Raw genomic sequence first — 23038 nt, 5'->3', positions numbered from 1 at the left:
CCGACGCCATTTTTTAAATTTAGGGCGTTTGTGTTGTCGAATGTTTGTTTAACGATCTGCTAAAGAAGTTTGGCTTAATCGTTATTTATATGATAAAAATGAACGTTTTTACAATTTCAATAAATTATAAAGAAAATCAATAGGTTGCTAATGGTGCATTTTCAACATAACTGGTAAGCTTTGGTCTCCACGAGCTCGCACTCCTTCATATTACAAGTTTTTAGCAGAGCTGTGCTAATTAGCTGACAACTAATTGAATTAGAATTAGCAATTAGGGAAATATTTTTGAGCTAATTAATTAGCCAATTAGCAATTAGGGAAATATTTATGAACTAATTAAATAGCCAATTAGCAATTAGGGAAATATTTATGAACTAATTAAATAGCCAATTAGCAATTAGACATAGAAACTAATTCAATTCAATTAGAAATTAGAAATTTATTTATCAAACTAATTAATTAGAATTACTATTTTCTAATTAAGGTAAAATAGAAACCATAAGTAAACATCAAAGTTTAGAAGTGCCCATGGATTTAGAACTTTGGTAATGCAAAGTTTAATCTTTCAATACCATTGAAAAACGGGTACGGAAGCCAAGAATTATTCTCGAAAAATAATGTTAAAATTTGTCTCATTTCTTCATTTACTTGCCACAGTTCCTATAATGGACTCCTGAGTAGTAAATACACGCGCACTGCTTTTAATTCGAGTAGGTAAAACAGTCCAAATTTCGAAATGGGGCAGTTGCGAACTACGAAATATTGTACTAGTACTAGTATTCTCTCATATTTGAGGAGATGGAAAATTTAGAGTAGCACTAAGGCTTCCTCATTGATATAATAAGGCTTTTTCTTATTCAAATAGATGAATCATGAGTTAATTCCTCGATTTTTTTACAACAAATTGGCGCAAAAGATTAATTGAAAATCCAATTGGCTAATTAGTTAGTCCTAAATCTAATTAAATTTTAATTAGATAATTACCTTTCCGATTCACACTAATTAATTAGAATTACTTCTCAATTAGCACTAAGGTAATTAAAATTCAATTACCATTTTCAATTAGTAAATGTTGCTAATTAATTAGAAATTCAATTAGCTAACTAATTAATTAGCACAGCTCTGCAATTAAAACCATAAACCAAAAGGCACGAGAGACGAGAAGTGTAATGCTTTTCTAGGTAATGTGTCTTATCCCTTCTATAAAACCCCTGCTTTGGCAAGCACGCTGACAAATCTCTCTCTCTAGCAGGGTGGGAAATAAGGATTTTTTTTAAACTGGACATTGGGCCAGCGACCCCTCTGGCCTGGAATAAATAAACTGGTCCATGACCACTGACCAGGGCGCGTCGTCTGCTAAATTGAAGAAGTGGATAATTAAAATATATTAGCTAATGTCTGGACTCTGGAAACCCTTGAATTTTCTTAGTGGTCCTGTGGACCACTGACCCCCCTCCGATTTAATTTTTAAACTGGTCCAGGCAATTTTTAAACTGGTCATTTGCCCTGTGCCACCGCCTTATTTCCCACGCTGCTCTCTAGTCGCTACGTTACGTTACTCGGCAATTTTTTCATTTCCATAGGACCGCGGGGCAGAGTGGTTCTCGATACTCACCGTGCCGCTTAACGTGGGTTGAAATTAGGTTATATTGTAATGAAAGTGACTTAAAGTTGATTTAATTCAATTACAGTAAAGGTATATGAAGTTCCGAGAGAAGTGCGGACTTCTCTGAGAAGCCTTAATGCGCTCTCGGAACGTAAATACGGCTTTCTTAGTTAGAATACAGAAACCTTTGTTTCTCGCTGATGTCGATGGAAGTTTAAACAATTCAACATTATGTGTAAACAAACTAACTACTGTAGAACGAATAGATGGCAGTGAAATAAGCAAAGTATCTTCGTAAGAACTTGTACTATTAATGCTCAATATATTTTAAATATTTCAATATCGTGGTACAGTAGGCTTGGCCTTGTAAGCCACGCCAGACGTAACTTCTCCATTCCAATTTGTTCGAAAAATATAAATAGCGGTTTGAAATCTTTGTTTCATGGCAATGTTTATTATGAGTAGACATGTTTGAGATATAAGGATTTGAATAGTTTTAATATTGCAAATAAATAGGTATTTAATCTAGTTTAGATATATCTTGAATTGGAAATAATAGAAATATCTTTGACTCGAAATCGGTTTTGAAAAGAGTAAATATCTGGGATTTGAAGCGTTTCTTGGGGGCTGCAAATATCTGGGATTTGAAACGTTTCATGGGGGCTGCAAATATCTGGGATTTGAAACGTTTCATGGGGGCTGCAAATATCTGGGATTTGAAACGTTTCATGGGGGCTGCAAATATCTGGGATTTGAAGCGTTTCTTGGGGGCTGCAAATATCTGGGATTTGAAACGTTTCATGGGGGCTGAAAATATCTGGGATTTGAAACGTTTCATGGGGGCTGCAAATATCTGGGATTTGAAACGTTTCTCGGGGGCTGCAAATATCTGGGATTTGAAACGTTTCATGGGGGCTGCAAATATCTGGGATTTGATACGTTTCATGGGGGCTGCAAATATCTGGGATTTGAAACGTTTCTCGGGGGCTGCAAATATCTGGGATTTGAAACGTTTCTCGGGGGCTGCAAATATCTGGGATTTGATACGTTTCATGGGGGCTGCAAATATCTGGGATTTGAAACGTTTCTCGGGGGCTGCAAATATCTGGGATTTGATACGTTTCATGGGGGCTGCAAATATCTGGGATTTGAAACGTTTCTCGGGGGCTGCAAATATCTGGGATTTGAAACGTTTCTCGGGGGCTGCAAATATCTGGGATTTGAAACGTTTCTTGGGGGCTGCAAATATCTGGGATTTGAAACGTTTCTTGGGGGCAGCAAATATCTGGGATTTGATACGTTTCATGGGGGCTGCAAATATCTGGGATTTGAAACGTTTCTTGGGGGCTGCAAATATCTGGGATTTGAAACGTGCCCTTGGGGGCTGCAAATATCTGGGATTTGAAACGTTTCTTGGGGGCTGCAAATATCTGGGATTTGAAACGTTTCTTGGGGGCTGCAAATATCTGGGATTTGAAACGTTTCTTGGGGGCTGCAAATATCTGGGATTTGAAACGTTTCTCGGGGGCTGCAAATATCTGGGATTTGAAACGTTTCATGGGGGCTGCAAATATCTGGGATTTGATACGTTTCATGGGGGCTGCAAATATCTGGGATTTGAAACGTTTCTCGGGGGCTGCAAATATCTGGGATTTGAAACGTTTCTCGGGGGCTGCAAATATCTGGGATTTGATACGTTTCATGGGGGCTGCAAATATCTGGGATTTGAAACGTTTCTCGGGGGCTGCAAATATCTGGGATTTGATACGTTTCATGGGGGCTGCAAATATCTGGGATTTGAAACGTTTCTCGGGGGCTGCAAATATCTGGGATTTGAAACGTTTCTCGGGGGCTGCAAATATCTGGGATTTGAAACGTTTCTTGGGGGCTGCAAATATCTGGGATTTGAAACGTTTCTTGGGGGCAGCAAATATCTGGGATTTGATACGTTTCATGGGGGCTGCAAATATCTGGGATTTGAAACGTTTCTTGGGCGCTGCAAATATCTGGGATTTGAAACGTGCCCTTGGGGGCTGCAAATATCTGGGATTTGAAACGTTTCTTGGGGGCTGCAAATATCTGGGATTTGAAACGTTTCTTGGGGGCTGCAAATATCTGGGATTTGAAACGTGCCCTTGGGGGCTGCAAATATCTGGGATTTGAAACGTGCCCTTGGGGGCTGCAAATATCTGGGATTTGAAACGTTTCTTGGGGGCTGCAAATATCTGGGATTTGAAACGTTTCTTGGGGGCTGCAAATATCTGGGATTTGAAACGTGCCCTTGGGGGCTGCAAATATCTGGGATTTGAAACGTTTCTTGGGGGCTGCAATTATCTGGGATTTGAAACGTGCCCTTGGGGGCAGCAAATATCTGGGATTTGATACGTTTCATGGGGGCTGCAAATATCTGGGATTTGAAACGTTTCTTGGGGGCTGCAATTATCTGGGATTTGAAACGTGCCCTTGGGGGCAGCAAATATCTGGGATTTGATACGTTTCATGGGGGCTGCAAATATCTGGGATTTGAAACGTTTCTTGGGGGCTGCAAATATCTGGGATTTGAAACGTGCCCTTGGGGGCTGCAAATATCTGGGATTTGAAACGTTTCTTGGGGGCTGCAAATATCTGGGATTTGAAACGTTTCTTGGGGGCTGCAAATATCTGGGATTTGAAACGTGCCCTTGGGGGCTGCAAATATCTGGGATTTGAAACGTTTCTTGGGGGCTGCAATTATCTGGGATTTGAAACGTGCCCTTGGGGGCTGCAAATATCTGGGATTTGAAACGTTTCTTGGGGGCTGCAAATATCTGGGATTTGAAACGTGCCCTTGGGGGCTGCAAATATCTGGGATTTGAAACGTTTCATGGGGGCTGCAAATATCTGGGATTTGAAACGTTTCTTGGGGGCTGCAATTATCTGGGATTTGAAACGTTTCTTGGGGGCAGCAAATATCTGGGATTTGATACGTTTCATGGGGGCTGCAAATATCTGGGATTTGAAACGTTTCATGGGGGCTGCAAATATCTGGGATTTGAAACGTTTCTTGGGGGCTGCAAATATCTGGGATTTGAAACGTTTCTTGGGGGCTGCAAATATCTGGGATTTGAAACGTTTCTTGGGGGCTGCAAATATCTGGGATTTGAAACGTTTCTTGGGGGCTGCAAATATCTGGGATTTGAAACGTGCCCTTGGGGGCTGCAAATATCTGGGATTTGAAACGTTTCTTGGGGGCTGCAATTATCTGGGATTTGAAACGTGCCCTTGGGGGCTGCAAATATCTGGGATTTGAATCGTTTCTTGGGGGCTGCAAATATCTGGGTTTTTGAAACCTAGTGTTTGGGAACTGAGAATATCTGGGTTTTTGAAACCTAGTGTTTGGGAACTGAGAATATCTGGGTTTTTGAAACCTAGTGTTTGGGAACTGAGAATATCTGGGTTTTCGAAACCTAGTGTTTAGGAACTGAGAATATCTGGGTTTTTGAAACCTAGTGTTTGGGAACTGAGAATATCTGGGTTTTTGAAACCTAGTGTTTGGGAACGGAGAATATCTGGGTTTTCGAAACCTAGTGTTTAGGAACTGAGAATATCTGGGTTTTTGGGAACTGAGAGTATCTGGGTTTTCGAAACCTAGTGTTTGGGAACTGAGAATATCTGGGTTTTTGAAACCTAGTGTTTAGGAACTGAGAATATCTGGGTTTTTGAAACCTAGTGTTTAGGAACTGAGAATATCTGGGTTTTCGAAACCTAATGTTTAGGAACTGAGAATATCTGGGTTTTTGAAACCTAGTGTTTGGGAACTGAGAATATCTGGGTTTTTGAAACCTAGTGTTTGGGAACGGAGAATATCTGGGTTTTTGAAACCTAGTGTTTGGGAACTGAGAGTATCTGGGTTTTTGAAACCTAGTGTTTGGGAACTGAGAGTATCTGGGTTTTTGAAACCTAATGTTTGGGGTTGGTGGGCTAAAGGAATTCCGGATGGGTGGGCTAAAGGAATTCCGGGGTGGGTAGGCTAAAGGAACTTCGGGTGGGGCGACAAAGATTCTGGATGCGCTGGTCGACAGGATTAGGGGGTATTCAATTTACATTTGGTATTTTCTCTGCAAATTTTTAAAATTGAGATAAGCATAAAACTATTATATTGAAAATCTATTCGAATATAGAACCAGAGGCCTGATTCAACAACATTCAAAACAGTGTTCATTTATATAGCTAGCTGAAACAGACCCCATTATGGCTAAAGGTTAAATTTATGTTAATGTTAATATTAGAAACCAATTTCTGGTTCTCCAACATCAGGACATTTATTAGATGTCTTACATGACGTAAGAACTGTTGAACATTTATAAGTTACTATTGCTAGGCAACTATAAAATTCGGATTGGTTTAAGTTTATCATTACCAAAGTATTTACATTGTTTGTGTCCCGAAGGGACGCGTTATGGCCTGTTCGAATGGACCTCCTCTCTTCTGCTATTTCAATGTCTCTACGCGCTCTGTCTTCAATTGATATCAGATTTTTTGTTTTATATACACAACGTTAGCTTAAGAATCGCAATTGAAAGTTTTTCACGTATTTACTTGTAAATAACCATACGCATGGAAAATTTCCCCTGAAGTCCCTGTTCAACTGAGCGTGGAAAGACTCCACATCGTTGTTTTTTCGCCTTCGAACCCCGTGGACGGAAATTACGAAAGGTGTCACAGTATCTGTCCAATAATCTTGAACGTAGCGACCCTAAGTATTGATACTATTCAGGTCAACTAAAAAAATGAAACATTTGTCAAAAGATGGCAATAAAGCTCGACCGAAAACGTTCTGTAAATTTTTACCGCATGGTCACGAAAGGGTCTACCAATGCCATCTCATATTACGTCCATTCCCTCTTGAATTTGGACAGCTGGCAAAAGAGGCAACACCATCATCATTTTGATTAAATCGCGGATGTTGTTCTGTTCCCGTGGCAAGTCCCTCCCTGTCTTATAATGACGGTGAAGTTCAGGGCTCGCGGCGACTCTGCGATAAATCGCCTGAAGAAATTTTCACGGGGTTGGCATTTTTCTGTTTTTTTGAAATGGAATTTAAAAACGTTAACCTGTGTGTAGTGGAACCAACACCCACGTAGCCTCGTTAAAGCGAAATGGTCATGCAAACTCCTTTGAATTCCCATTTCAAAGTCAGTCATCTTGACTGAATTTGAAATGGTAGACTGAAAATTCAGGTATTATCGGCATAAGAAAACAAGAACCTCATCATACGCCCCCACTGTTTTTCTGGTCATGAAAGCGTACACAAAAGAGAATACGTATTTAAACAAGTTGGGAAAGCCAAAATATTACCTCTCCGAGTGGAGATGACTATCACTACCCCTTAAACAACCCAAATATATGCATCTATCGCTTTTTTTAATTCTTTGCAAGTGCAGGAATTCAATTTTAAAATAGTCAATTGTTCAAGCTTTTTCAATATCTCTCAATTGCTGTGGAAACTCTACTCTCTCGCTATACCTCAACCGTATTCTTAGTCTACCAGTATGATTTGTAACATTTGTCCATATCAAAGCTGAATCATACCTCGCCACACAAAAAGCAAATGTCCCCAAAACATGGAAGCCACAACCCAATCACACATAAGCTAGGCTTGTACTTGTTCATCGCCTTCGATTATTTCACTAATATTAGCATTATCATTTTGTACATTATTGGGTTCCTCATTAATAGATATGCCTACGCTTACGGTACTTTCAATAGAGCTTTTATTTAATGCGTCATCTTTCGCAGAATCATGGCCAACTGGCCTCGCGGTAGGACCAACATTGGGTGTGCTAGAACCTGTTCCCGAAACAGCCTTTTTTCAGCTGCTAACACTCTTCTCCTTTCATTTTCTCGTTTCCTAAATTCAGGATCTGACCTTTTTGCCCTCATTCTTTCCCTTGCTTTACGTTTCCTGATTTCCTCTTTACTTGAATTATTATCCTCCTCCATTTTATTATTCAGTTAAATACTCACAAAATCCGCAAAAGCAATCCCCTTGCAAGACTCTGTAACGTTTGAAATATTATTTTCCGAAGAAAGTTATTACAGAAGATTGAATTATGAAGTACTACCTTTGAAATTCAAATAAAGAATGATAAAAGTGCGTAAAAAAGGTCTTTCACAAATAGGGGGCGTATAAAATAAACAGCATTTTTTTATATTTAAAAAATATTCTTAGATTGTCAAAGACTTTTTTCGCCGTTGAATTTTTTTTTAACACCAGCTTGTAATCTAACTGGGAGTAAGATGAAAGGAGTAGAAGCTTATCTGTCTTAGGAAATATGAAATTTTATCTTAACAGTTCGTTAAATCATAAGTTTATAACGAAAAAACGCGGAAGGGGAATACGAGCAGACAACAGCGATTTTTGGGGGTAGAAGGTTAGAGCGCCATCTGTCGTCCGTGCCAAAGTTGAACTTCCACTCGAAACGCAATGAGAAAGTGGATAAAATAATGCCATCAGCTATTTAACTGCGTCGATATAATTAACGACTTGACCCATGACATGCCCTTAACACTGGCTTCTACGAATCCTATTTATTCTTGGATACTAGGAAACTTGGTAGACGTAACAGTCTGTACCAAGTACCCAAGCATCCTTCAATAAACGTCTGGCAACATTGTGGTACGCATGGTACAACTAAAAAATAGGATGTGTATTTATCTTTCGACTCACTCCAAGTCGTGAAGCCCTCATTACAGAGGATTTGAAACACTACCATAATTCATAGTGTCTCGAATCTCTACGTTCCTGTCCATTATGAACAGTGCTGAGAGAATGATACATCAGAAAGAGCCATTCAAATCGAATTGCCGAAAATATTATCCATATTTTCATTTCATATAACAAAGAAAATAAATTATTATGGTTTTGAGAGGAGCTTCCCATTTTGGTTGTTATTTTCAAAAATATATCGCAATGCACGGGCCTTGAAAGATATAGGAGGCAATGTAGGAAATATAACGCAATGCACGGGCCTTGATAGATATAGGAGGCAATGATTTAACGACTTCGGTACTTGGGTTTATCTTTAATATTTAAATAAATATAATTATTTTTAATTATTTTAATCGCCAGTAAATAACTTTAAAAATAGTTAAATCGTTTAAAATAAAGTTGTTCATAATATCTTTCGAAACTTTGCTAATATTGACGTTTAAAGTGAAGGGTACCTCTCTTGCCCGCTTTCTTCAAATTTTGGGGTATATATACGATCCGTTTCCATTATAATAATAGATAAAAACGCATTCGCATGAACCGATGGTGGAAGCCCTGCCATTGGGAGGCTAGACGTTTCTCGTAACCCTAGCCGCTCGCCGCGTATATCTTGAAACCAAACGATGACGGTGGAAAAGAAGCCAGAAAGTACTGACCGGCGTCCATGTGGAATGGACAAAAGACCTGAAGATGGTGGTGCATAGAAGCTGGTGTCAATGTGGAATTGACGAAGAACAGAAGATGGTGGTGCATAGAAGCTGGAGTCAAGGTGAAATTGACGAAGAACAGAAGTTGGTGGTGCTTGGAAGCAAGCAAGTACAGACTAGTGTCCATGTGGGACGGACAAAGACTAGCAGATTGTGGTCCTTAGAAGCCAATTAGTAAAGACTGGTGTTGGTAGATGAATGGCCAAATTTCCGTGAACCGCGAACGCGTTCCGGAAATCGGGTATTTGTTTGCTCCGATTTGTAAACTGCGAACACGGTCACGTGGGGTCTGACAGACAGACAGACAGACACACACACAGACAGACACGGCCGGTGTAATACCTCTCCGTGACATACGTCACTCGGAGAGGTAAAAAATAATAAGAATAAAATCTTGCTATCGCGATCAAAGGGAAAAAATCGTTGACGTAATGCTTTGGTGGGCCGCCTTCAAAATAACTTCGAAAGTTCCATCTAAGAAGATTGATTTCATATCCGCCATAAAATGCTGCGTCATATACCATGATACGAAAATCCACACAGGTAGAATGCCCTGCAAAAAAAGATAACGATTAAGAATGTTCGTATCATACCTGTATTGTTCCGCTTTGGGATCCTTGTTTAGCGCTTGAACAAGGCCTTCAAAAGTATTGACACTGTTAGGTTCGTTCCTTTCCATGGCAAGTGCATCATTGAACGACAACTTGGGAACGATACACCCATCACATTTTGGCTAAATTTGTTTTAACGGGGTATATGGTCAGTAAAATACAGTACGTAAATTATGGATATAATTAGTACAAGAACGAAAAATTGCTAGGCTCCAATGTGCTAAGATAGTACAGCTGGCAGAAGGTGCTAAGGCCTCTTTCTCCATTCCATATATATGATTCTAGTTGGCGGAGGAGGGACACTGAACAAAAAAATCAATGAAACTGAAATATCAATCAATCATCTACTGAAAGAGGTATCAACCTACTTTTTTAAAAAGAAGGTAAATAAGGATTAGATGGCTTGCTGCTTCAAACAAGATTTTTAATCATGAAGAGAATATTTTGTTAATTTTGGTCAAATTTAGATTTTCGGTAATCGAGTTGATATGAATAAAGCACTTTTTGCCCATGTCTATTTTAAACTTTAATCACAGATTTCGCTTACCATTTCACAAGCATAATAAAGACTACTGAAGGACGCAATTCTATCTGTGATCGGTAACGGTGACCAATATAGCAATTTTCCCAATTAATCGGCTTGAACTTCATTTGCACATTTCTAGTCGTTAATTTGAAATGTTGCGAGAAATTTTAATGGAATATAAGTAGATATCTCTTTCAGTAGATAATTTTTGATGTTGATATTGAAGATTCATTGAGTTAATAAAAATTGGTATTGGTATTTGAATTAAGTTTTGATATCAACATCGGTTAATTTACGATATTGGCTTATGATGGTAGTCTGTTTATAAGATTAAATCGTTACTTTAAGTGTCACTAGATGCTACGAGATGGACAAGTATCGGGCCTTAAAACGAGGGGCCAAAAAAATATATTTTTTAATAAATGCCAAAAATCAACGGTGCCAAGTTTAGAAATGGTTTGTGGGACAATGAAAAGGTGGAAAATTATGAAATTAGGCTTATATTAAAGCTTGGAACCTAATTTCTATCATATTTAAAATCCAACCATGTGCAAATCCTCAAACAATATGAAAATGACAACGAAAAAGGACCCACTCTCAATTTTTTCTCCTTAAAGAAAAATGTCGGCCACAAACGGGGTGAAAAAGGGGAAAATGACGATTTGGATGGCCATTTGGCTGGCCAAATGTTTGGATAGGGTTTGAACCAAATGAAAATGGATTTGGAGTTACAGAATACCGATAAGTGTCATTTGGGGATGAATCAACCCCAAAACCAAATCATTTGGATTAGGAATGATCCAAATGTAGTTAGAGAATAGGGTCCCAGGTTTTCCATGTTCGTTTGAACTCTGAAAGCGCTCCTTGATTTTTTAATGCGAATATCTTTTTCGTAAGCAATTATATTATAAAATAAGATAAGGTGTTTCTGAAGGTCTGGCACAAATTATACTGAGTGAAACCCACCATAAGAATAATGTTGTTAAAAGTTGCTTTTCTAGATAGTTTTATTGCGCTAGAGATATTTTCTCTTCTTCCTCGGCTTTTCACAGTGTGCCTTTGGAAAAGCAATGGAGAATGGTGATTTGCACCTTCCACCTGCCAAACTCCTCCCTGGAACTAGGGGGTTGAAGATTCCTCATGTGTTTGTAGGAGACGAAGCATTTCCATGTAAACCTTATTTAATGAGGCCATACTCAGGACGAGAGCTGAACAACGTAAATGACGATCCAGAGCTACGATTAAAGAGGCAGATTTATAATTATCGCCAGTCAAGAGCCAGACGAATCATTGAAAATTCTTTTGGGATTGTGTCGTCTCGCTGGAGGATTTTTCGGCGCCCAATTATAGCCAATGTAGAAACTGTAGAAAGAATCGTTCAAGCAACTTGCGCTCTACACAATTTTTTAAAAGTCACGGATGACGCATCGAAAAGTTCAGACAAACGCTATTGCCCTCCTACTTATGTAGATCATGTTGATGAAAGTGGAGTATTACAGCTGGGTGAATGGAGAAATGAGGGACCAAGTTTAGCACTACAAAATATCCCTTCATTTCATTCCAACAGAAGTTCTGAAAGTGCTAAAGATGTGCAACACGAGTTTGTTAAGTTCTTCAGTAGCCCCCAAGGAGAAGTACCATGGCAACTAGAAGTTGTAATGAATGGATCAAGGCCAAGCGGTTAAAACTCAGATACAATATTTTTTAATTTAATTATATTGAAAATGAACATTACAACAAAATGTAATACAGTACAGGAGTGCAAAGCGGATTGCACAAGTAGTTTAAATATGGAGGTTTAAATACAGTTTTGTACTTTTTAAAGTTGTGTGGTCATGTAGGCCTGGAACATTTACCCAAATATTTAGGGGAGACTATTATTTATTATTTTTCCTATATTTTTATTTAGAAGAGTTATGTATTTGAAATTTTTATCTAATATTTAATTTATTAAATTGGTATAAACTGTATTTAAAATTATTTTAAAAGTTATGTATACATATTTATATTATCATCAAAAACTTTCTTCAATGTCAAAAACTTATTAAAACTTGAGTGGTTTTAAAACAAATTGGAATAAAATATATTCTCGTTAATGGTTGTCTTCTGAAAATTTCACTTCCATTAAAATTTCTTGAATTTTTACTTTGGCCAAGGAATTTTTATAACTGGATAAGCATTTTAATTCTTCAGCTACTTGTTGACCAAATAAATCATCTTTATCCAAAGCCTTTTTGGATTGACAAGCATTGAGGATTAAATCATCAGTACTTTTAAGCATATTCATTAAATGGTTCGTGTCAGTGTCAACACTTTTCTTCTTCTTTCCATCTCGCAATTCTAAGTTCTTTGGTAATTTGCTTTTGCGAGAGGCAAAGTTAGAGCTGCTACCCAAGTAAGGGTCCCCACTTCCACCAACACTACACACTTGTCTCTCATCTGTACTACCTTGTTCTTCGGGGTTTATTTCCATAATGTCACTGTTAAGATCCAAATCCAAATCATCACCGTTTGCCATCGCTTTCAGGATGGTATCAGCATATTGACCTTCATTAACATCTTTATCTGGTATATTTCTATTTAATTCAGAATGGTTTTCACATTCATTATCATTATCAAGAACTATATCTCTTGATTCTCTTTCCAAATGGCTATCATCATTGGCATTATTTTCATGGGGTTTATCATTCTCTTTACCAGGGTTTCTAAAGTTTGATGAAGATCTGAAAACACAAAATTATATAATGAAATTGCCCCTTGATTAAAACTTTCAGATTGCTGTCATATCCCCCAGAATGAGAGATGCAAATAATTATAATCATATTACTGTCTGTGTTGCACGTGATCCGTTAAAAATAATAGCATTTGAAAAAGTGGCCAAACAGAAAATGCAGCACTTCCACTTGGCTTTTTTCGCTCCTTCACAAACTTATCTCGTATTGTTTTCCATCTTTTTTGGACTGTTTGTACTAAAAATGTGACAGTAATTAGTTTAATATGACTATGCCCGAAGGTTTTAAGCACTCACCATCTGTATCCATTGTCAACGCAATGGATCGCCATGAATTTTGAAGTACATCTCTTTTCCGGTGATTTTGATGCTTAAAATTATAAATGTGTTCGTACTTTTGAACTTCTTCTATTAATTTTACGTCAAAATCCATTTCAAGAATTGAAACCAAAATCCGAATATCAAAGAAGACTACAGAATGATTTGCTAATTGCAACAGACCGAAAAACGCAACTTTTACAAATTATTCAGCGCCATCTGCCGCTTATATTTTCGCGCGCGAACTTACAAAAATGGGAAGTCGCTCAAATTTCGCAAGTCGACGCATGAACGCTTAGAAATTGTCGCGCGACAGCTCTACACCGATTTGCGCATGCGCACGCGCGAAATTTTCGCGTGAAACTTACACGCGACGCCAGTGGGCATCCGCCTTAAAGGATAGGCAACTCCCTTTTTCCGACGGCAGCTTAATTCTACAGGGCCGGTAGGGCCTTGTAGATATGACATGACACCCTTCCGTAATGTTAAAGAAAAAGTCACACCTTTTAGGGTTAGCGTCCCATAGAAAAAGCATTAAAAAATTTTCGGTTTTTTAAGGCAATTGAAGCCGGCCATACGGAAAAACTATAGCGAAGTTAGTTTTCGGAATACTTCTAAATTAACAAGCATTTCTTAAATGAGAAACTTACCTGTTTCGATTTTTAATTAATGAATTCTAATTTTTGTAATTTAACTAATTAAGATAGTACGTCAAAAAATTACTTTGGGGTCAGATGTCAGCCTAACCTTATAGCGCGCTTAAACCTATTTCCTGATTTCGTTCTCGTTGACAACTAGAAGGGCCTAGGTTTGTGGGTGCTAACAAGTTACGTTGACAAATTTCAAATGTTGGCTTTCTTGCTGATTTTCCTAATTTCTTTGCAGTAGACTCTAACAAATTACTTTGGTATTTCGTCCGAGCTTGAGCACCTTTATATGTATTTTCTAATTAACTGTAGCACCCTTAATAAGAAATAGGTCGTTATCAGGTCGAATTTTCGTCTAGAAAAGTAATTCAGGTAAATTATTACAGTTAATAGAGGTTTTTATATCTTTTGAAGTAAGTTTTTCGACGTTCTTTACGGCCAAGGCTTAAGTTATATAGACTAATAGCACCCCATGTTATTTCCCCATAGAGCTTAATACAGTCGAAGGCAGAGGGCTGCCATTACCCTATTTTAGTTACTCTTTAAAGATTATTAAAAAGGCTGATTTCCAGCTCTCATTTGTTTTGGAATCCTTTATATAGTCTGCTCAATTTTATGCTAGAAACAGAGCCTAACCGGGTTAACCCTAGGTTTTTTATGCTGTATTTACCGTGTGCGCTTGCAATTTGATGTAAAAAATGGCATACCTATTCAAATTATTAACGTGTTGAAATAACCCTGTTTAAAGATCGAAAACTTCAAAATACTACTGGTAAGATGACAAAAAGTTTAAAATGTTTTCCTTACGGCAGTTTAAAGACTCGTGGTGTTTACCTTAGCGCAGTTTGTTACCAACAGTGGATTTTGTTAATTCATAAATATAAGTAACAGTGGTCTGATTAATCCAGGAGGACAGTGTCGTTATGTAATTTAATTAGTCAAATAATTTCCATGTTTACATCGGCGCAGATTTTTCCAACGTAACCACGTCAGCAACGGAGGGTTACGTTGTTCGCTATCTCCACAGTTCACATTGCCGTTTGTTCATTTGTCTAAATTGCTATGAATTGTTTAGGTATTTAATTTAATTACTGTTATTGAAGCCAAAGTAGCTAAACTATAGAATCACATCATTCATTAACATATGTTATAGATGATCTTTATGTTACCGCAAATTTAGCACGTGGTATGATAAAAATTTAACACATTGTGTTGGCAAGAATGAAAACCTCTTCTAAACTTTACAATTAAGGTGATTTGATACTCATGTTGTAAGCTAAATCAACACTGCCAAACCTCAATCCTTCATTAATTTCAACTTAATTAAGTATAATTAACGTGAATTTAAACATGAAATATACATATTTGGATGAGAACTCGAGTAACTTTGAAATAAAATACTTAATTAAGATTAAAACTGCACAAGCTGTTAGTATAGCCCCATGTTTTCAATTTCACACTTAAGTTAATTTAAATTATCTTTAAAATACATTAATAGGCGCGAAATTCGAAAGTGTAGGGTAAAATAAGATTCAAAAGCTCCACTAAAAATTGCAATTAACGTGAAGTATTTATTGAAGTAATTTTATAACCTAAATGTACACTGCCGAAACACAATCCTACGTTAATTGTCACTCAATTAAATATAATTAACGTGAAATTAAACCAAATATATTCATTTTTTGGATAAAAACTCAAATAACTTTTAATCTTATTTAAAACTACCCAAGCCATTGGTATAAATCCCAATGTTTTCTATTTCACACTTAAGTTAATTTAAACTATCTTTAAAGTACATTAATTGGCGCGAAATTCAAAAGTTTTGGGTAAAATAATGACTGGCAAAAATGTTAAACTTCACTAAACGTTGCAATTAGGGTAAAAAATTCCAAGAAATTATACTTTTAAGCTTAATCCACTCTCACGAACCGCGCTCAAATTAATATTAAAACATCACAAGTTTTTCGCACAGCCACAGATGTTTCCTATTTCACTTTCAAATTGATTTAATTCATCATTAAAATACATCGAAAGCTCTTACATATTTTAGGGTAATTGAAATTAAAGTTAATATTCTATCGAAACTTGTATCCACACTAGATAAACCGTTAAATTAAACTTAATCAAGTATAATTAATGTGAAATCAACCCAAAACACGAATGTTTTTGGAAAATTCATGGATACCTTATAATTAAACTAACAAATTATAATTAAAACTACACTTATCTTACACTCAGCCTCCATTTTCCTGTTTAATTCTTACACTTAAATAAATTGTCATTTAAAAGCATTTTTCCCATATTGAAAAGAGAGCCATTGAAAAGGAGCGAAACTTAAAGTTTGGGGGGGGGGATGTTACAGTATTTGTGCCTTTTTAACAGGAGTATTGTTACAATTTTAACACTACCAGACTTAGAAATAGCACACGTCCACTGGTCCAAAACCAGTTTATTGGTTGCTTGGACCAGTTTTTAATTGAAAAAATTAATAATTAAGTTTTTTGATGGGAATTGAGGCGGGACCAGTTTAAAAATTCAAGCTTTCTTCCAATTTCTACTCTTAACTTTTCTCTTTCAAACACAATAAACCGCATCACTCTAGAGTTTAGACCCAAATGAAGGGCTTGCCAAGTGGTACCAGGTTTTGGTAGTGGTATTAAGTTAGATTTAAAACTACACGGTAGTCGGCAGTCTCGGCACGATTGGAATTTTGAAGTCTCGCAGAGTCAATTTAGTCATTTAGTCTAACCTATCCTTTATGGTCAAACTACCTTGAACCTTCTCGCAAGTGGGCTAGCGCCTATATATATAAATAGCCCACGTATATAAATATATATATATACGGTAAAGCTAACATAATTATTCAAAATTTAATTACATTAAGACTGAAGTAACAGATATTATAAAAAAACGTCTTGATTTGGACCAAGACCGAAAAAACAAACGATATGTGTGAGGTTTATCAATTGGCTGAAGTTTCAGATATTGAAATTTTTTTTAGTTATTTTTATCCATTTAATCCTTAAAAAATATTAAATTCAATCAACTGATTTTACTGTTAATCGATCTAGTCCCTCTAAATTAATTTAAAAAATTACATATCTACGCTTTTTGAAGAACAATTACATTTTCCGAAAACATTTTATCATGAAATTAATTTTTTTCAAGGGACTTCGTGTAAGCACCTTGACGGACATAGATTTAATTGTTGCTGGCTTGACAAATTTTCAAATGTGCACCCAAAAAAGTTTAAATCTGTAAGTTGCTAAGAAGACTGATGTTCAAAAAAAATATGATAATTTAAATTTATTTTGTTCAGACTAGTTAATAAACTAAATAACTAATGTCGTCTATTTAAGACAAAGCAACATCGTTTATCCTGTGTGGTTTCATATATCCTGTAGGTAGCTATCTGTAACACTGGACAAATATGATAACGATATATAACCAAAGGTAAGGGTAAAGATTACATAAAAAGAAATACGTTTCAGTACCAATGGCTTGTTATATTCATCTCCATTAATTACCAGTTAAACGAAGAAGGTCACACTTAACTTAATCCCCCCCTTCCTCCATTTCCCCAATATATTGCATTTTACAATCACCAGTGGTTCCAGTGTTTTGGGTCATCTGAGCCGACGCAATACACCCAGCAAATATTACCATATAGGTCGAAACCTTTTGACATTAGTGAACGGTACATGACTCTCCGGACTTGCCCGCCAACCTTAATAACCTAAAACTATTTAGCATTAGAGGCAGTATCAAGTCTTATCTAAGAGAGCGACCGCTCTCCTAGAATAAAACGTTCGTGTACAAGAATGATTATTGTTGTGGCTTGACACTCGCTAGCGCCTGATGGACCGATCACTCAGTCTAATCGGTGTACATTTGTAAGAGAGTAGACCATTTTAGAAATTACATACAGAGAATTAAAACACAGGTGTGATGCCGCCATTAAGGTCTTCTCTCTCTCGCCCAGAAGCACCGCTATAGGCAGTGCAAGTTGACTAGCCTCCTGCCTGTAGTCAACTTTGTTACCGTCTGGCGGTGACCCTTGGTGCGAGGGATAATACCCAATGGTGGCCTCGCCACTGTGTGTTTTCCGAAATGGTATTTACGCGTGCTAAAATGATTATGCGTAATACGTTACCGGTGTACAAGTAACGCCAACAATGTAGAAAGGGATGGTGACGTTATAAAACTCTAAAGTACGAAGAGGGAAATTGCAGTGCAACCTTTCCTTCATAGTCGCGACATTAGAAATGTAGCATTTCGATATACGAAATTAAATGTATGAATTCGTGCAGGGTGGTTTGGAATCGACTTTTAAAAATTTACATTTTCCTTTCGAATTATGTCAAAGTTCGCTTGGTCTTTTTAGACAGAGTGTTTCAAATATTCATTATTGATCCCTCAGCACGTACACCCTTCAAAATAATTAATTTCATGATAAAATGTTTTCGGAAAATGTAATTGTTCTTGTAAAAGCGTAGATATGTAATTTTTTCAATTAATTTAGAGGTAATAGATCGATTAACAGTAAAATCAGTTGATTGAATTTAATATTTTTTAAGGATTAAATGGATAAAAATAACTAAAAAAATTTCAATATCTGAAACTTCAGCCAATTGATAAACCTCACACATATCGTTTGTTTTTTCGGTCTTGGTCCAAATCAAGACGTTTTTTTATAATAGATACATGCTCTGTTCCGGCTTAGGTTGTCAGCACGCACATACCTATGTGACGTAGCTTTGTACGTGCTGACAAGAGACGAAGAAATACTGATTTTCAGCAACTGAAACCTCGTGATTCTAGGTCCTGAAATTCAGTAATTCTTTGGTCTCTTCAAACAAATTTTCATGATATCACTATACACGGAAAGCTTACACACATACTGGAATCATTGACGTTTCCAAATCCCTCAACCAGGCCTGTGCGAGTACTCGATCAAAGGCGAGTACTCGACTCGAGACTTGAAAATCAAAATTTTAGGACTTGAGAATAATTTCGAGTCCTCAAAAATCCTCACTACTGGACTCGAGGAGGACTCGAACTGAGGCTGTACACCATATCAAGTCCAAAAATATTTATTATGGATAAAGAATTTATTCTTCTTTCGTCTCTTGTCAGCACGTACAAATCTACATCACATAGAGGCCTAGCTTTCCCGTGCTGACAACCGAAGCTGCAACAAAGTAAATATCGAATAAGCTGCCTTCGGAGATAGGGAGTTGCCTACCCTCTAGCGTGAAAACAAATTTCCTCACGCTCATCCTTTATCCATGTATTTCGCCTGAACTCAGTGACTCGGAATTTCAAGTAGAGCGCGGTATCTAGTGGGGTTTTACTGATTTAGATTTTAGAGAAGACAGATGATTGGACTAAAATTTGACATCAGCTAGAACATGTTTATTGACGTTTGTTACTTTTTATATCCAAGCTGTGATATTTGAACAAATGAAGAGTAAAAAATGAAAGATATGAAAATATTTAGCCATGATTTTGACGTGAAATCATTTATTAGGACTCGACTGGGACTTGATATAATTAATCAGGACTCGACACTGGACTTGAGACGTAGTTTTGTAGCTGAATTTAGGACTCGAGGACTCGATACCAGTTAAAGGACTCGACTCGAGATTCTATAAGACCTTTTTTTAGGGCTCGAGACTCGACTCGAAGCCTAAAAAACTGGACTCGCACAGGCCTACCCTCAACGCAACTGACATCCAAAACGTCGTCATGGCGACTATTTAACGGACAAAAAAAGAACTTGGTCATATTTTAATGTATTGAATCGTGTTAGTAATGCAATATGTGTAGGAGTTCAATGTTGACATGGTAATTGAAATATGAGAGGGAGGCGAATCGCAGCCAAATATTGAAATGTGTTATAGGACATGTAGGAAAGAATTGTATATACAAACACTATACAATAAGAAGCTGCTTTGAGCGTTTTTGATATGACTATTCCATTGTTTGAATTAAACATTTAATTTGGCCATGAATTATCTCAACACTTATCATAACATTGTTGCGTTTAGACCTTTTCAAAATGATTAAAACCGGTTTCAATGTGTCTAGTTCATAATGTTGTATTGTATAATAATAATCTTAAGCTTTTGTTTATGAAGGGATATCCACGCGAAGCCTATGGCCTTCATGTTCGTTAAACTGGACATTTGGCAACTAAAGGTAAACTACCCGGTCGTACACTTGCATTTCTACTGGGAAAAGTCTTTGAAAGCGTATGATTATTATGTTTATACGACAAGAAAAACTAAAGTATATTACAATGTGAGACGAAGTCACAAATATTGGAAATTTTAGGATTGTTTATGAAACTATCAGTGAACGTTGGTAAGGTGGCAAGTATTTGACAACTAGGCCATTTGCTACAGTATGTTTAGGTTACTTACACGACTTCGCAAGGTACAGGTTGTGACGAAGAGCTGCAAGTCTCGCTGTAAATGTAACAATAACTCTGTTAATAGTTACTAGACCAACAAGTAACAATCTACAATTGTCCAGGAACCCTCTGAAGAAGGGTTAGGTCACAAACAACATTGCATAATTCCTCAAGGTGCTTGCTTTTACATCTTTGGCCTCGTAGTAAACAGGTAAAACAAATTATAAGATTTCAAGCCCACTTTTGATGTAAATCCACCGTTTAGAGCTGACACTAACTTTAAAGATGCAATAGCTATTGCTGTCAAGGAGTACATAAATATTGTGTCAGTCATCGAACATTAGCAAATCAATAACTCTTTTCTTAAGAAGCCAATGTTCATGGACAGAGCAATTCTTGCAGTTTAGGCTCTAATCATTAAGGTAAAATGCACCGGGATGTAGGGCTTGAAATACTTATGTGGCAAGCATTACATTTTAGGGCCTTGATTTACAAATAGATACAATTACGCAATAGGTACCATTAACAACAATCTCTAATAGGGAACAAAATTGTACAAATAATAGCGGAAAAGACCACTTCACACAGGTTCACTTCTCATGCTTTTGAAATAGGGAAATGAATTGGAATAGTTTCTTAAACAGTGATGAAAATACGTACATAACACGTTAGGTCACACCTGTCATTAGATGGGACTGTTGGTACAAACAATAACAATAGGATGAGGAAAATTCTGAAAGAGGTAGTTCCAAATGTAAATGCTCTCATTTATGGGTTAGTGAAACCATTTTAACTCACGATCTTCCAACCTTATCAAGTTGAAGGAGTACCTTAATGTACACTTGTACAAAATATGGACTTACCGGCATAATGTGTTTACTATTCTTACCATATATCTTTGATTACAATAAGTTACTTGCGTTTCATAAAATTGTGGCGCTGACGAAGGTCCTGGAAGAGAGGGTATATCCGAAGGTTCGTAGCCTCCGGCTATCCCAAAAATGGAGGCCCTAGGAATCAATGCAGCCAAACCGCAGTGATGGGCATTTTCCAGATTTTTCATTTTCTCACGCTCACGCTCACGAGTATTTACTCAGAGAGTAGGAGCTCTCAGCTCTCGCTCACTTTTGGTTTTGCGAAAAAGAGTAGCTACTCTTCTCCGCTTTCTTTTACAATATATTTGTCATAGCCTCTCCTCTCATAAAATAATATGTGCGTGTTCTCCAAGATGGCGCTGCTCTCTGCTCAATTACTCTAGTAAATAAATGGCACAAAAAGCTCTCGCCTCACACTGACACAAAAAAATATGGCGAGCTCACAGTGCTCTCCGCTCTTCCATAAACCAAGTCCGTCAGCTCTCAATTATTGGGCTCATTTCCACAAAGAATTTATGGGTTTCCTCTCATCTCATTTCAACTGGTTTTTTCGATACTCGAAGCTCACCTCTCTTTATGGTTTTGGTGAACTCAATAGCTTATGACGCTCATCTCATATTTCGCTCTCAATTCAATACCAAATATCATCTCATTAAAATTTTAAGGCTTCTCTTTTTTTTCTTTTCATTTATTTCTGGAGTTCTTCATATATTTTACCGCTCGACTCATTGTCAAAGCTCATATTAATGAGCTCTTTTCAAAGCTCATCTCATCTCATTTTAAAATTGTAATCGTGTTGGACTCTTCTCAATTAAAAATTTCGAACAGTTGTATCTCACCATTCATCTCATCTCATTTATGATATTCTTATTGTATCTCACTCATCTCATTTGTAAAAAACTCACTATATCACCACTCATTTCAGTTTTATTTAGTCATTTATTTCTCTTGTTTCGATAGCACGCCGAACGCTAGATTGGCTTTCTGCGCGGTGTCAATTTAAGGTAGAATAATTTGCATATTAGAATCGGCAGCGGCAGGTACTTACCATAAAGAAGGAACTTGTTTAAATAAGCCTAAAAATTGATTCTACATATTCTATGGATACCAAATTTTAAAGCAATTATCTTCTGCACCGATAGGCTACAGACCGCGGAGAGATTGAAATCAGAGCACAAAGGGTAGATTAAACTATAGGACCGTAGACGGTAGACGTCAACGTTTTTTGAGCAGCGTGTAAATAAGGATTAAAACTTGCGGGAAAAAAATAGATATTTTTATTTCTGCCTTTTTATGCAGGTTGTAGAGGTGTTTGCCGCTTCTCCAAAACATCCAGCTTGCTCATTACATGAGCCATTCGACTTTCCCGGTAGAGAATTAGCTGCTCTACAACATCTGGCTTTAAACGGTTTCTCTTTGTATTTTTGATGCATCCGGCAACACTAAAAAGTCGTTCCACGTCCCCTGACGAGGCTGGAATTGCCAGAAGAATTCTGGCCAATTTACTGAGCCTGTAACGTTTTTCGTATAGCTATATACAGTCGATATAAATTATGGCATTGAATAATATTACCTAGGAAATAAATCTTCTTTGTTTTTCCAATATATTATTGGATTTTCAAGGTTTTGTGTATCAGAAAATGCTTCTTTTAAATACGCTTCTATCTCGGACACTTTGGACTGGCATGTATTTAGTCGAGTTTTTTGGGAAATTGTTTCAAGAAAACACTTAAAGCCATCTATGGAAGGTTACCCATATAGAGGTTACGATAACGATCGTTTTTAGAAAAATAATTACCTTTATCTTCTACTTTATCATCATTGCCTTCATGACAGTCATTTCTATCCAGT

At 37.0% G+C, this 23038-nt stretch overlaps 1 protein-coding gene and 1 long non-coding RNA gene across 3 annotated transcripts in view; one reads left to right on the top strand and one right to left on the bottom strand.

The window, feature by feature from the left end:
• LOC149650532 (uncharacterized) overlaps positions 1–16513 on the top strand; it is a 47735-nt gene extending 31222 nt beyond the window's left edge. The window contains exons 1-2 of one of the 2 annotated variants that reach the window (XR_016371566.1): positions 14646–14669; positions 14742–16513. This is a non-coding gene — a long non-coding RNA (uncharacterized LOC149650532). Of the gene's footprint in view, positions 1–14645; positions 14670–14741 lie in introns of those variants that run through there. The other variant, XR_016371567.1, reaches the window with a different exon arrangement.
• Positions 11883–13450, bottom strand: LOC149650533 (uncharacterized). The gene is made up of 3 exons (XM_089849152.1): positions 13230–13450; positions 13029–13170; positions 11883–12924 (listed from the first exon to the last, which is right to left on the bottom strand). The coding sequence occupies exons 1-3, from the start codon at positions 13363–13365 to the stop codon at positions 12294–12296; spliced, it is 909 nt and encodes a 302-aa protein (XP_089705278.1). The 5' UTR covers positions 13366–13450; the 3' UTR covers positions 11883–12293.
• Positions 16514–23038: the final 6525 nt, after the last annotated feature.

This window comes from Phalangium opilio, unplaced genomic scaffold, assembly GCF_054372755.1.
Source record: "Phalangium opilio isolate 3A_F unplaced genomic scaffold, DU_Popi_V2 ptg000086l_1, whole genome shotgun sequence".
NCBI lineage: Eukaryota > Metazoa > Arthropoda > Arachnida > Opiliones > Phalangiidae > Phalangium > Phalangium opilio.
Note: the sequence above shows the minus strand (reverse complement) of the source record. Positions and strands in the feature narration are given on the sequence as shown.

Bases quoted from the DNA above. Each gene is read 5' to 3' on its own strand.
- LOC149650533 (XM_089849152.1), bottom strand. From the start codon at position 13,365: ATGGATTTTGACGTAAAATTAATAGAAGAAGTTCAAAAGTACGAACAC. The intron at 13,171-13,229 runs GTGAGTGCTTAA...TCACATTTTTAG, and splicing joins GTTGACAATGGATACAGATG to TACAAACAGTCCAAAAAAGA. The intron at 12,925-13,028 runs GTAATATGATTA...TTGTGTTTTCAG, and splicing joins GATCACGTGCAACACAGACA to ATCTTCATCAAACTTTAGAA.